Raw genomic sequence first — 14,716 nt, 5'->3', positions numbered from 1 at the left:
AAAAAAAAAAAAAAATTCAATGTGTTTTATTTAAAAAGAAATTCAAGTAATAATTGTATATGGATTAAACAAGGGACAAAAGAAATCTCAACAGAAGAATAACGTGCAGCAAAATGATACTCTTGTGACATTTTGTAAGAAAAAAATATAGTAGAAGTGTTATAGGTTGAAACATGCCACATACCTGGCACTGTATTTCTTCAGCACTGATTTTCAAACCAGCTGTGGAACTCTCGGTTTCCCCATTCACCATACCAGGCTCCATGGCTAATAAATCCAGAGTTCTTATAGTGTGGACATACAGATCTTTGTTTAATTTAAGTGCTGCTTCAAGTACTAGGATGGAATCAGCAGCCTGCTCTTTCAACTACAACAGATCAAATACACACACAAATAATTCTCTATTTTAAGCTTTCCTATTGGGTTTAAAATTACCTATGAAAAGTGCACACATCCCTTACTTGCATTATCTTCCTAAAATGTAATCACAAATCATCACCATTGGCTACATTCTGCAATGCCCGAGTAAACTTTAGGCCTTAAAAGATACCAGACTGAATAATAGGTAGATTCTGATGGTGCACTCCTTGTGCATTCAAAACTTTCATTTAAGTCAGTGATACTTTTTGGTGCACAGAACAAAGGAGTAGTTCTTTACTTTTTCACACAGATGCTGTTAAATTTTTAGGTGTCATTCAGTAAGCACTGTGGGGGGGAAAAAAAAAACCTTACCCATTTCTTTTATGTTAGTTTCACTTCCTGGTTTTAGTCCTACCACTTTAATTTCCAGTTCATTAACAAGTTATTAATGTGACTGGACTATTAGAACCTAGATAAATATTTTATCTAGAAAACTTTTTCCATTTGAATTTTTAAAATTACAGCATTTGTTTTTCTCCTAAATTCTAAGAAAGTTTATAGAAGTTTTACATGAATTTTGCACCCTTGAAGGAAATAATGAAAACAATTATAGGAAGAAGTTCAACATACTAATGCAAAGTTTTTTGTCTTGTATATAAGAATGTAATTTCCCTCTTCAAATAGTTTATTGCCCAGATGTCTACTCAATCTGTGTGATGCCAAAAATACACTAACAAAAATGTGTTTCTATTATGAAATGCAAATTTCTTACATTTCCCAAAGAAGAGAGATACCAATATAAATTATAAAAGCAAAAAAGGGAAACAATGACAAAAGTGAATGTGCTTTTAACCATGTGATGTTTAATAAAAAAAAGTGAAGTTAGCACACTGCATATATATTATCATGCATATCAGAGGGTTAAATCCTTCTGTCTACTCACATCTATATCCAAAATCTAAACAAAAATTAAAAGAAAAATACTCACCACTTTCAAAATATTTTCTGTTAGTTCCTTTTCCTGTTGTATCTGGTTCATTCTAGAAAATAATTTTGAGATGGCAAGTCAAAATCCTGATGGTAAAGTAACAAGTTCTAGCCCCAGTCAGTAAGACAGTGCATAGGCACTGGATTCTACCCTTGTGGCAAAACTTTCAGCAGTCCTGGACAGACATACACTTGAAGTGCTCCAGTGACATACGGCCTTATGGCCAGCCTCCATGCTCCCCTACCATTGTGCTTCAAAAACTGTTGCAGCAGTGGTGTCTCAAGCCAAGGGACATACTAGTAGGCTGTTCAATCCTCTGGCAACCCAGGGGGAGAACAGAGTAAAGCACCGTGGGATTCTGGAGGACCAAGCAACCCCATGTTACACTCTGCTGGAGCAGAGAGCTGCTTCAGGAAGTGTTTCAAAGATGTTCTTCATTTTTGAGGATCATTTCTGAGGCACTTTAGCCATTTCTGAAGTAATTCAGCTGTGAATGTCTGTATGTTCGCTGTGTGGAATATTGTAAAGCATTTTAGAAAGCTCCAAACAGCACATCTGTCAAGGGCCAGAACCTTAGCACTCCATCTTACTATAACTACAAGAATAATTTCACAGATTCACTTAAGTTTAATATTCTCTTTAGAACAATATGAAAGAGAGAGATCAGGTTAAGAATAGGCCCTAATACGTGGAAATTCAGAGTAAAAAATCTATATGTACACCTATAAAATATTTTTATCAATCGTAAATGTCCCACTACAAACCAAACCCTGAAGAAATTAAATGTCACCCCTTCATGATTCATTAAAAGCCCAATTATTTCTGGTAATTTTAGAATCACAGGTATATTAACAGTTTGTTTTTCCATTCAGAAACTTCTAATGTAGGGTCCACCTAGTGTCAGATAAGAGCAGATAGCTCCAGAGACTTACTCATCTTTCTTAAGAAAGAACTTAGGGAACTCTTTTAACAAACAGGGAAAAATGCGGGAAGTCTGAAAGTTATACTGTGAATACATCTGACAAAATATTTTAGGAACACATACACAGGGATTTACAGGAGGTAGTTTAAAAAAACAAAACAACAGCTTGCTCAAAGCAACTTGGATTCTGATACTTAAACTATAAAACACTGTACAATGAAGTATTGTACAAAATACATTTTAAAAGAATTCCACCCTGGCAGAGGAAGAATCCCATAGTTCAGTCATAGAGGCTGGAACAGCATAACTCAAAACATTTATCCAACTTAGGATAAATCCAGGACTTGAAAAAAAAAATACCCAACATAAACAAGACTAAAGGTTATGCCTTCTGGCCAAAGAAATTCCTACTTTCATATTTTATCAAACTTATTATAAAGCTATGCATATTGTGATACTTAAAATATATCTGACACCAAAAATAGTTTTATTTAAGACTTATTCTGAGTGAATTTATTTTATGCTTTCAGCAATAACTATGAGGTGCACTATTTACCAGACCACCCCTAGGAGTAACTATGAATAATGGGTGCAAACTAGTGGAGAGCAGATTCAGGTTAGACATTAGGAAGAACTGTTTTACAGTAAGGGTGGCCAGAATCTGGAATGGGCTTCCAAGAGCAGTGGTACTATCACCTAACTTGGAGGTCTTCAAGAGGAGACATGATAGTCACCGAGCTGGCATCATTTGACCTCAGTCCTCTTTCCTGCTAGGGGTAGGGGGTCAGACACGATGATCCTTTGTGATTCCTTCTGACTCTACAATCTACGAACCTATGAGTATGTTAACAGTTTTAAAGAGGTGCAGATCATAATGTGACTTAGTCAAGATGAATATTCAGTTTCTAAGCCATACAATGCTCAATGTGATGACAATAACACTCAAAAGATTACTTGCTGACTTACATGTTTAATTGAGGTGGACCAGGTTTCACTAGTTTTACAGGAAAACTGCTTTGGACAATGGTCCTTATAGCCCTAAAGAAAAATAAAAAATAAAATGTTAAGTGAAAAATCACTACCTGGTCTCATTAGCATGATATATGCACAGCTTAAAAATACTTATGAATTTTTGTTTTTCTAAAAACTCAACAAATTTGTACATGCTCTGAATGGTAGGGCAAATTAAGACATTTAATTCAGGAACAATCATCATTTCTATGTAGAGGTGCATGGGTCCCATAGACTGACACCGATATAAAGAAAATTGACAGCATCAGCAATTGGCTTTTTTTTGGCTGATGTAGCCAATAACATCACTGGTATGTGCCCCATGCATGCATACAGCTGCAGCACAGCATGCAGGTAGCCAGGAACGCAGAGAGAAGCATCTGGCTGGTAAGTCTGTTGTGGGGTAAAGGATGGGGGAGGGAAGGGGCATGGTGCGGGAGCCCCAGTGGTAAGGGAGCGAGTGGGGCTGGGGCAGGGCATGGGGCAATGCTGTGGCTTGTTTGGGAGGCACGGGGATGGAAGGTGGCTCCCACTGCTGCATGCACCTCAAGAAGGCATTGGGGGAGGGTGTATCCCCCAGATCTGTTTGCAAAGTGAGGGTAGGCTGCTGCTGCAGGCTGGGGCCAGGGCCGCACTGGGAGGAGAGCTACAGGCAGGAGGGGGTGGTTTGCAGCCACCCCCAAAATTCACTGTAGCCCCACTCCCAGTGCCACTGTCCCAAGCGCAGCCCTGGCCTAACATCAGTTCGTCATGGCAGCCTGCCCTCACCCCGCGCACAGATCTGGGGGTGCATGCCCCCTCACACCCTCCTGAGGTTTGCACAGTGGCGGGAGCCACCCTCCCTCCCTGTGCCCCCCGGACAAGCCATGGCTCCATCCCAGATGGGCAGTGCCTGCCCCAGCCACTTCTCCACTCCCTCTCTCACCACAGGGGTCTTGATCTATGCCCCCCACCCCAACAACCCTTCCTTCCCACCACCCCTTGCCCCCACAACAGACTTACCAGCCGGACACAGGCTATACATTTACCTTTATATTTACAGTTACAGATGATGTCAAGTTTCTCTCTCATCTGAATATATAACATAAAAGTGAAAGGTAAAGTTTTAAAATTTTTAGCCAACACTATATATTGGGATACCCATCAGAACAAACAAGTTCAGCTTTTCTTTTAACACCTAATCTGGTACCACTATTAAAGTCCTAATAATTAAGCAAATATTTCCATTTATACTAGAGCTATCACAGTAACCTAACCAAGAAAGGTAGTTTACCATCTGTTGTACAGCAGTATAGCCATTGCAGTGGTTGGGGGTAAGCTGGACAGGTCCACGTCTACATGTTTAGTTCCTGGAGGAACTTTGCTAATGCACAGAAGTTCATTCAGCAGCATATTCAGCACAGGAACTGACAAGCTGAATAAAAGGAGGGGACAAAAAAATAGGATCGTACAAGTCACGTAAAAGTCTTGCTTCTAGTTTGTATCCTAAGCAACTGCACATACTAATACACATTAAAGACAAAGGGGTTGCTCCCGATTCAAGACAACCTGAAAGATATGCAACTGAATGACAATAGACATTATTACAACTGAAGTTTCAGTCTGCTGAAACAGTATAGTTATCTTGAGAAGACAGGAAAGCAGCACTCTAGGATAGCGTTTCCCAACCAGTGTGCCAAGGCACACCTGTTCATTTCTGACAGCATACTTTTGTGCCATGGAATTTTGCCACGGCAATGAGCTCAATAGGTATGAGGATGGGGAATGCCTTAAAAGGTGTGCTGCGGAAAAACTTTATTGATGTAAGTGTGACTTGGGCTGGAAAAGGTTGGGAAACACTGCTCTAGGATTTTAAAGGTAGCTGCAATTCCAACTTTGCCTTACAGAAAGTCTGATGTCCAAATAACTGACCACTTCCTGCTCATCAACTCTCAGATTTCTGATAAATATATTAAAGAATACACTGTCCTTTAGGAGAGGACTGAAGCAACTTACTCTGACTGCACATTTAGAAAAATACGTAAGCAAGCATTCAAGCACCAGAGATTAGTGAGAAAAGAGAATAACTAAAAATACATACATAAGAGCACCCACCCCGCTTCATAAAATTGGTTCTGAAGAAAATTATATGCTCCAAATTACATTTAAATGTAGTAAGTTTCTATGCAGCTTTCCAAAGAATGCGGGTCTTAGACTTTTTCAGTTAAATTATTGGATTCTTCAGAACTAAAAATTATGAGAATTTAAAAACTCTGGAAAGCTTACAGTTCAGTAGAAGACAAATGAAACAAAGGTAAGGTGGAGAAAGAAAAAGGTTTTCAAGAATAAGACTGAAAAGTTACTTAGATAAATCACATGCACATCTTGATACAACAGTTTTGCTAGCGATTATTTAAAAAGAGAGCAATGTTAATTCATTTTAAAGGCACTATATTCATCCTCTTTACAGACATAGGTTTTTTTTCATCAAGGCTTGTATTTTACATGCTCACAAAAGATAAAACCGCTATACTGGAATCAACTCAGACACCTCTCCTCTGAAGCACTTTAAAACAAGACACAGGTGAAACAAAGGGTAGAGCCCATCACCAGCATGTTAAAATATAGAAAAATTTGCACCGTTATGTCAGTTCAAGAGCGCTCAACTCTCATCCCATGGGCCATATCTGGCCCACAGTGCAGCATCACGAGGCTCACCAGGGTCCCCACAGCCTCAAAAGTTTGATGGCAGACCAGTGGTAGTGTTAATTACTACTCCGCTGCTGCTAAATTTCTAGACCAAATTGCCAGACACCATGGCCTTGTGCATTACATCAGTCCTACAGAACCAGACCCAGGCAGAGCAGGGCTCAAACCCATGCACTGACCTCACTTTTGACCCACAGACCAGTCCACACTATTTGCTTGGTTTGCAGGGCCAAAAGGCTAAACCAGTGTCAGTGTAATACTTCAGCTTGAAATGTACAGGCAGTACCTTCTCTCTAGTATATCCAAGTCCCATTTTAAATGTGCAGCAACTTTAAGCGCAAGAAGTTTTAAAATACGGTTTCTCTTGTTATCAGGGGGCGGCTGAACCTGGTTCTGTTCATTCAGTGAAGGTTTGGAAGCTTGTTCCAAGAACTGGATAATCAGTTGAACAGGGGATGGATCTAAAAAACAGAAAAAAAACCCACAACAAAAACAACCATTTTTTAAACTTCATTTTTAGAGAAAGACACAAAATACAGCATACTGAAATTTCATCTGTGAATGATGTACAGAAAGCAGGCTTTTTGGTAGTATTTTTTTCTTGAAGCCTTCATCTAATTGAGTAGAGTTTTGTACTGAACTGAGCCACCAAATGAGAACATTTCCACGTAGTTTGAGCCCACAGTCTATCCTCAGTCAGGTAACAGCAGGGAAAGAAACGGGTTAAATATTGATTTTGAACAGAAATGAATGCCTTCAAGCTCTTATTAAAGCTTCTATATCATAGCTATAGAATTTAAGGTCATAGAGAATAGGGCTGGAAGGGAAGTCATCTAGTCCAAACCCCTGTCTGAGGCAGATCCCTATCCAACCATCTAGGGGTGCACCGCTAGATTTTTTGGGGGGCGGGGAGGGCAGGCATATGTGCTTCCAGATGTGTGGTGGGGTGGGCTGTAGCCAGGGATGCGTGGGACTATTCTTGGCAGGGGCTGGAGTCGGAACAGGCACCTATGGCGCTGGGAGGATGCTGCATCCCCCCCAAATTTCACCACTGCTCCGCTCCCAGCGTTGCTGCTGGCAGCTGCCTGGTACAGCCCCAGCTCAGTGCCCTGCCTCCACCCACGCACCAAGAGCCAGGGCTGCACCTCACAATGGTGACACTGGGAGCAAAGTGGCAGTGAAATCTGGGGTGGATGCAGCATCATCCCAGTGCTGCCGGTGCCTGCTCCGAGCCCAGCCCCTGCCACGAAGAGCCTGCCGCACAGATCTGGGGGGCACACGCCCTCCCCACCCCGGATGCAAGCAGCAGCAGGAGCTGCCCCAACACACAAGCCATGGCTCTGCCCCCCTGGCCCTCTCTAAGCAGTGCTTTCCCCTGTCCCCCCCCTCACCGCCATGCCCCTCCCCTCCCCTCGCACCACATGGACTTACCAGCTGGAGGCACCTTTCCATACTGTGTTCCTTGCTGCCCGAGTGCAGCATGGGCATTTATCAGCCAAATTATTGGCCCTATCCTCCCAATAACCGATAGAGCCAGTTTTCTTTATAATCGGTACTGATGCAATAATTTGGCTGATGTATCAGTGCACCTCTACAACCATGATCTAAACTCTGCATAAGACTCCCCTCAATTTTGACGCACATAAACCTAACTCTCTAACCTACCACACGGGTAAAGCAGGGGAACCCTGACAGCTCATGTCCTGCTTTTATAAAATGTTATCACTATATGCTCAAGAGGTCCTGGGCAAAGGGCCATGCCCCGTGTTACAGAGTGAGGCAAAAACTCCAATTCATACCAGTCTGACCATGAGGTAAAATTCCTTCCTGACCCCCAAAATGGCAACTGGTCTGACCCGGAGCAGAGGGGAAGGCTCTCTAGGCTGGAACCTCCAGCTTCCATCCTAGCAGGAGAATCGGCACACCCCAGTCAAAGTGCCCAGGCTTAGCTGTAGACAACACCCAATGCCTCTGAAAAAGCTTAAAAACACCCTGACATGTACATCAGGAAAAAAGGGGGGAGGGTGGGGGAGTGGGAGCAACCAGCAATGCCCAGAAGCAGGAAAAATACCAATGGTAGAAAACAGGCATAGCCACACCAATATCATCCCCAACCAGTGGCTGTCCAGCCCCTTCCTGAACACCTCCAATGTTTAACTTAAAAAAATTAAAGTACAATCAACTTAGTCTCCTTCAGAGACCTCCAAGGAACTTTCTTACTGCAATCTCCGTTGTGCTAACATCCCAGGAAAACATGTTTTCCTCATTCTAAAACAGAGATTATTTCAGCACTGTATGTTTAAGAGGACACAAGTTCTTGACACAAGCAAGATCTTAAACTAAAATATTTTATGTATAAACTTACCAAAGTTCCTCAGACAACTGTGGGGTTTTACGATGCCAGAAAAGTATTTAAAAGGGAAACTGATGGTGCCTCCCAGACATTTATTACATAAGAACATAAGAACTGCCAATAGCGACACATAGGGAGTTCACACGGGTGCACGTGCACACAAAAAGGTGTTGCCGACAGTCACCACTTGCCATCCCCCTGCTGCCGATACTGCCAGTGGTGTCTGTGGGCAGGTCAGCTATCACCGCTGGACGCTGCTGGCGGTGTCTGTGGGTGGTTGTCAACACCTGGTTGGCGCTGACCCCCATCACAGCTGACTTCACCGGTGGCGTCTGCAGGAGCTCCCTGTTTACTGCCCCCACACTCCCGCAGTGTCCCCCCAGCTGCCAGGGGCACACGTCGTTCATGAGAACTGCCACTGACTGGCTCAGACAACAGGCCCATTTTCCTGTGTCACACAGCAGCAGAAAGGGCAAACGAACTGGGCACCACCAGGGTTTCCCTGCTGCTTGTCTCTCACTTGAAGCCTCCAGCACTGTGAAATCTTAGTTCAGAGGCTGCCTCGCTACTTCCCAGGCTCAATAGCCAATGTCATTTTCTTCCCAGAATTTGCCCAATCTCCTTTTTAAGTCTAGCTAAGCTGTCAGCTTCTCCAGCATCTGCCACCCTCCACTGCCCCGCTGGATGAACAGCTTCCTTTGGTTAGTTTTAACTTGCTACCTGCTGGTTTCCTTCAGTGAACACTTGTTCTTGCGGTGCAAGAGCCAGTTTAAATAAATCCCGGCTGGCTTTCTCTTCACCCTCAATCCCTCTCACGCCCCCTCAAGCCTCTTTTGTAAACTGAGCCTGCGACCCGGCAGGGAAGCCCCGCACGCCCCAGGCAGCCTCGCTGCCCCTCGCTACTTCTCCTTTCCTATGCGGGGGCTGCACCCGGGCTCGCGCGACCCCCAGCATCTGGTTACGTGAAAGCCCCGCTCGGGAGGGAAGAGTGCCAGGTGACCGTAAACGCCGGAACCGACCAGAACCGACAAGCCCGGGACCCGCGCCCAGGCCTCGCGCCGGGCCCGCAGCGGGGAGGCCGGGCGGGCGGGTGAAGCGGGACTGACCGGGCGCGGCCTTGCGCAGATGCGTCTCCAGCAGGCCCTCCTCCAGCAGGAACTCGAACCAGGAGGTCTGCGGCGGGGTGCACGGCCGGCTCGACGTGGCCGCCTCCCGGTCTGCCGCCTCAGCGCTCATCCTCCGCCAGGCCCAACGCCTGCACCTAAGATGGCCACCGGCGCCCTCGCTGCCCCTAAAGGGGCGGGGTCTCCGCTCAGCCCGGCCCAGCCATCCTGTGATTGGCCATTTACGGGGAAGCCGGTGAGGGGGTGGGGTAGCTGCTTAGCTCCCCCTGTCTGATTGGTCCCTCTGGGAGCCAGGAGGCGGGGCTCGGAGCGGCCCCGCCCCTTTTCTAGCGCTGAGGGCAGCGGCTGCGCCCGAGAAGCGTCTTCAGCAAGGGGCCAGGAGCAAGCGGAGTCCCTTCCTCCTTCCACGCGGAAGGAGCAGCGCAGATTTTTGTCTTGATGGGTTCCTGGCCTCCTCCAAGGGGAAACAATCTTCGTCTACAGGCACAGGACAGTGAAACCACGGCGGGCGTGAGGGGGCGGCAGCATCGGACCTGGTCTGCATCGAGTATCGTTCGTGTAGACGTACACCTGCGCATCAGGCGCCCCTGCCGCATGGTGCATAGACGGGCATGAGGCAGCCCCGCTCCGCGCTCGGAATTGGTTCCGGAAAACTAGGCATTAAGCGGGACCGCGCGAAGCAAAACCCATTTCCCCCATAGGATTTAATGTAAATACACAGAGTTTTGGGTACCTCCAGTTCAGCCATGTGGTAGCCCGGTCCGTGATCCTGCCCCGGACCTTGGTCCCAGGGCACCAGCAGCACCCTGCATGCACCCTTGTGCCCACTTGCCACTTCTCATCACTGCTATGGCCTCTTCTCCCCCACCTGCACCATGCTGTAATGGAACTCACTGAGTGCAAAGTGGAAGCAGGTATACATTTAAAATGAGCACTATAGCAAAATGGCATGAAGCAAAACCACGTCAAGTGGGGGTTGCCCATATCACAAAAGTAACCATGGGCAACTGGTGCCTCCTGAGTCTGGGGGAGCACCCGCAGAAGCTGGTGGCAGGGACAGAGCTTGCGAGCACCCGCAGAAGCCTCTGGTGGCAGCAGGGGACGGCCCTGTCAGGAAGGGCACAAGCCCCCCCAGTTGCCTCTGCAATAAGTTGCAAACTTATTTGGCCTATGCAAACTGGCCAATCCTGCAATAAGTTTAGACCAGCAACAGGTCTCAGTAATTACCACATGATAAATGTGACTACCCAGCTTTAAAGAGCCAACCAGCTGTAAAGTTAGTGCTTGAAAACATGTAACAACTCTAGAGCTGGTTTCTATCCAACTTTCATTAGAATGGGTAGCCAGGCCCATTTGAACCAAAATTACACTCTATCTTAGCCTACAAAAAAGCCCAGAAGTGATGCTGCTAAGTAAGCTTCTTTCCCAGGCCAGAATTTACCAATAAGAGAATCATGCAGATCTTTTACTGCATTTCAAGCACATGAGACAACAAGGGAAGGTTAGATGTACTGCAAAAAGTTTATCTTTGTTTTCTTTAAATGTACCCAATATCAGATTTTTTTTTTTAAAAGGAAGGAAGGGGCTGCCACACTGAAGGTTTTACATTCAGTGGTTTTTCTTACTAATACAACGTGTACAAGAGTACTGCCAGTGTAAAAGCAGGCAATGTACTATTTAAAAAAAAAAGGTAAAGGGATATGCACAGGTGTGCGCTGTAGGAGATAAGTAAGAACAGGAGACAATTACTGACAAAAGAAACAATGTTTTTATTTAACACTTCTGAATCTAGCTATGATTTTACATCCCAAAATAAATAGTTTTATGTAAAAAGAGGCTCCTCCACCTGTGAGGATCAACTTGGTAGGAATCAGTTTAATATTAGGGGGAATAAAATAAGTGTCCTGCATGCAAGCATTTAAATTATAGTAATTCATTTCAGCCTACATAATAAAAAAGGTGTTTCATAAAAAGCTATTCCTGTGCTATGGAAGTCCTATGTTTCAATATTTTTAGGAAAGCTCACATATTAAAAACCTTCACATTTCTACCTTTCAATAGTGATTTATACAGTTCATGTAAAGAGAGTCTGTGTTCAGATTATCACTGATGGGAAGGGTGAGCAATTCATATTATATTCATTGTGTACTAAGGGCTTGTGTCAATAAGGTATTTAACTGGATTTGAAACACTTTGGTATCTTGTAAAATACTGAGTAAAGTTCATTTCACAGCAGTGCAAGGGGTTCCTGTTTCCATCTATGAGCGCTGATTTGAGAGCTTATAGAGTTCTTTCAACTTGTCAAACTTTGTTCCCCACTTTTGGATGTAATCATAATTTAGATCTTCATCAACATTAGTGGAGTCTAAGGAACTAAGGCTCCCTGCTAGAGAACACTGCCCCTCTAAGCAGTAAAAATGAACAGTGTCTGCTGGAAGACTGTCTAGGTTGTGATCTGCATCCCACACTATTTGAGAGATGTACTCCCTGAGGTCTGGAATACTGGCACCTGCAGAATAAGATTGTTTTCGATGTGGTCGTTCTGGAAGTGAATGTTTCTCTGGACCAGTATGGGTTCTGAAATGTGGAGCATCAGTTCCTGAGGAGAACTGGCGGCTGTTTTGCAGAGGTTTCTGTAATTCAGCTATATCATAAGTATTCTGAAAAAAAAGGTAATGCACATATTAAGAGAAATATAAAAGCAGACACCCTATGTAGCAAACCATGGCATTTCTTTAAACCCACAAATGAAATTTAAGGTAAGCTGAAGAAAAGAAAAAGACAGCTTGAAAAGGGTTATGCCTTCAAACTGGACAAAATTCCTTTAACTACTCAGAGTAGTTGGGCGAAGGCTGCATGCTTTATAAAACATATTACAAGTAAATTCATTCATTCACCTCCAAGCTGCCAAGTCTCAAAAGAACAAGTCACATGTGATACAATGGAGCATCTATGCCAAGTCACAACGAAAAAGGTTAAAGATATTTCAGGCCCCAAATAATGATATAGGTAGGTGTGTACCTCTAGGATACATTTAAATGTACTAAAGATTCTTGATAACAAGCATTGTGGACAGCAATGGGATTTCCCCACCCGGTTCTCCACACTTAAACGGATAGTGGCTGTGAAGCAAGGCTTTGAATGAGATGGGAAGAACAAAATTAAGGGAACATTTGACATCACATGTGGCAGAGAGGGGGCTGCTGTGGAAAGTTCTACACCCCAATGAACTCACCAATTTCTGTTTTTTTGGAACTGATATTTTTTAGTACTAGTTTAGAATAACTCTCACAAATATAAAACGCACTACATTTCCCTCTAGTGCACTATGGCAACAAAGCTTTAGGGGGCACATGCCATACCACAGCTATGTTGCAGTAGCAATGTACTCCCTCAGTATAGCACGTTGCTATGACAACATAGAAGCTAAAAATAACTATGCACTATAGGCACAATGCAGTATGGTCTGTTACTGCACTGTCATTAAGAAAGTACTATGTGATGGCACAGTTATAATGGTGTTGTAGGGCCACAGGCAGACGCATAGATGCATACACTATGAAGTAGCTGAGTAGTTATGGCTGAATATCAGAAGAGCCAGTTGCAGCAGTGACAGGTGATGGGAGGAGAAACGATGCAGCGTGGTATGCGTGGAGGACCAACTAGCCCCCTATCATAGAATACCTGGTACCCACATACAACACTGAACAGGTTGACACTGACAGTAGGTCAAAATAGTTCACAGCAGGTTCAAAATAGCACTTGATTTTCCAGGTAAAAATTTTGAACTATTCCAGGTAGCTTTAAACCAATCTAACAGGTCTGTCCATTTCAGGTTTAAGATGAATTTAAAAACTGTTAAGTGTTACATGTATCCATACTCAAGACCATCCTAACAGGCTTCACATTTGCAAACAACTGGCCTTGATTTAGGGTTGTTGCCTAACAACTAAATTTAATCAGCTTCTACCAAAAAAGGAACTGCTCAGTTACTTTGATATAGTCTCTAGAAAGTCCCACTTAAGTATGAAGTCACCCAAAAGGTTCATCTGTGAAAGGAAAAAAAAAAAAGGGCAAAACCATATAAACTCATAAATCATTCCATGTCATATTTACCTATGAATTCTTTTCATCCGAATGAAGTCATTTTTTCCCTAGGATCCTAAAGCACAATCCAAATAAATGCCGTTTCTTTTATTGTTAGTACCCACGTGTGGTGCAAGAAGCACCCTCTTCACTTCCCCTCCTATTTCACAAGTTCTTATACTGCAAGTGCCATGTACTTTAATACACAGTGAGCCTGCCTTAAGGAGATGAAAATCTAATAAAAATATATGACATGAGAAACAGCTTTTGGGTAGCAAAGAAGAACAAGTTTTATTTAAGCAACATCACCTGGATACTTTAATCCACAACACACATTTGAAAACTCCCCAGGCATTTGAAATGATAATTCCTTGCTTTTTCAAGATACCATTTATCTGAAGGGCAGACAAGACAGCCATTTGGGCATGGCTAGCTAGCTGTTTTAAATATGTTAGCAATGTTGTTCAATACCTGGTCATGTTCTCCACCTCCTTCCTCATTATAATTGAAGGCATTTTCTCTAACATCCTCCCAGCTTTCATGAGTTTCACGAATGTGGTAAATTCCTCCCTTCCGAAACCCTGATGTCCCCCATTGACTCCACACTGTATAGGAGACCAACAGAGCTGGAATATATACAGATATTTGTTATGTGGCATATGCCTTTCTGTGAAACCTAATTCAATATGAAAATAATGTGATGAAATTGGTTAGCATTTTAATGTGATGACTGCATTCCCAGATAAAAATGCATTGTTTTATCCCCAGTATCTAATTAAAACAAAAGTATGCTCTTCTGGAAGGTAATGAATCATTTATACTGTATCTTACATCATAAACTTCATTACAAGGGTATTTTACTTACCTACAGGAATCCATTAGGACATTTAAATAGAAGGCATTTTGGCCAATCTCTGGCCTTTCACCAGTCCTAAGTAAATAAGATACCCAAAGTAAGTAAAACACTGTTTTAATGAAGATTACAAGTGTACTATCATTCGAGTCATTACTTTTCTGAGATGTGTAACTTTTTCATTGCTAGTATGGAAGGTAATACTAACTTTAAGGAAGAAGTTAAGCAATGGAATTTAAAGTAGAATTTAGTTATTTTCATAGTCCTAGATCCAAAAGTTCTCCTTCAATCTTCTTTAAAACCATTTGAACATCAGCTATTCCTGAACTAA

General features: G+C 43.3%; 2 protein-coding genes across 2 annotated transcripts in view; both read right to left on the bottom strand.

The window, feature by feature from the left end:
- INTS8 (integrator complex subunit 8) overlaps window positions 1-9,603 on the bottom strand; it is a 44,770-nt gene extending 35,167 nt beyond the window's left edge. The window contains exons 1-6 of the mRNA XM_019550670.1: window positions 9,429-9,603; window positions 6,256-6,430; window positions 4,555-4,695; window positions 3,237-3,308; window positions 1,349-1,400; window positions 185-367 (exon numbers count right to left, since the gene is read on the bottom strand). Of these exons, the coding sequence (XP_019406215.1) occupies window positions 185-367; window positions 1,349-1,400; window positions 3,237-3,308; window positions 4,555-4,695; window positions 6,256-6,430; window positions 9,429-9,558 (753 nt within the window). The 5' untranslated portion in view covers window positions 9,559-9,603. The remainder of the gene's footprint in view (window positions 1-184; window positions 368-1,348; window positions 1,401-3,236; window positions 3,309-4,554; window positions 4,696-6,255; window positions 6,431-9,428) is intronic.
- A 1,592-nt stretch (window positions 9,604-11,195) lies between these two features.
- LOC109320516 (neural-cadherin-like) overlaps window positions 11,196-14,716 on the bottom strand; it is a 65,904-nt gene continuing 62,383 nt past the window's right edge. The window contains exons 31-32 of the mRNA XM_019550661.1: window positions 14,004-14,158; window positions 11,196-12,106 (exon numbers count right to left, since the gene is read on the bottom strand). Coding sequence (XP_019406206.1) covers window positions 11,705-12,106; window positions 14,004-14,158 — 557 coding nt within the window. The 3' untranslated portion in view covers window positions 11,196-11,704. The remainder of the gene's footprint in view (window positions 12,107-14,003; window positions 14,159-14,716) is intronic.

The sequence above is a fragment of the Crocodylus porosus genome, unplaced genomic scaffold (assembly GCF_001723895.1).
Source record: "Crocodylus porosus isolate Cpor-Errol unplaced genomic scaffold, CroPor_comp1, whole genome shotgun sequence".
NCBI classification, from domain to species: Eukaryota; Metazoa; Chordata; order Crocodylia; family Crocodylidae; genus Crocodylus; species Crocodylus porosus.
Note: the sequence above shows the minus strand (reverse complement) of the source record. Positions and strands in the feature narration are given on the sequence as shown.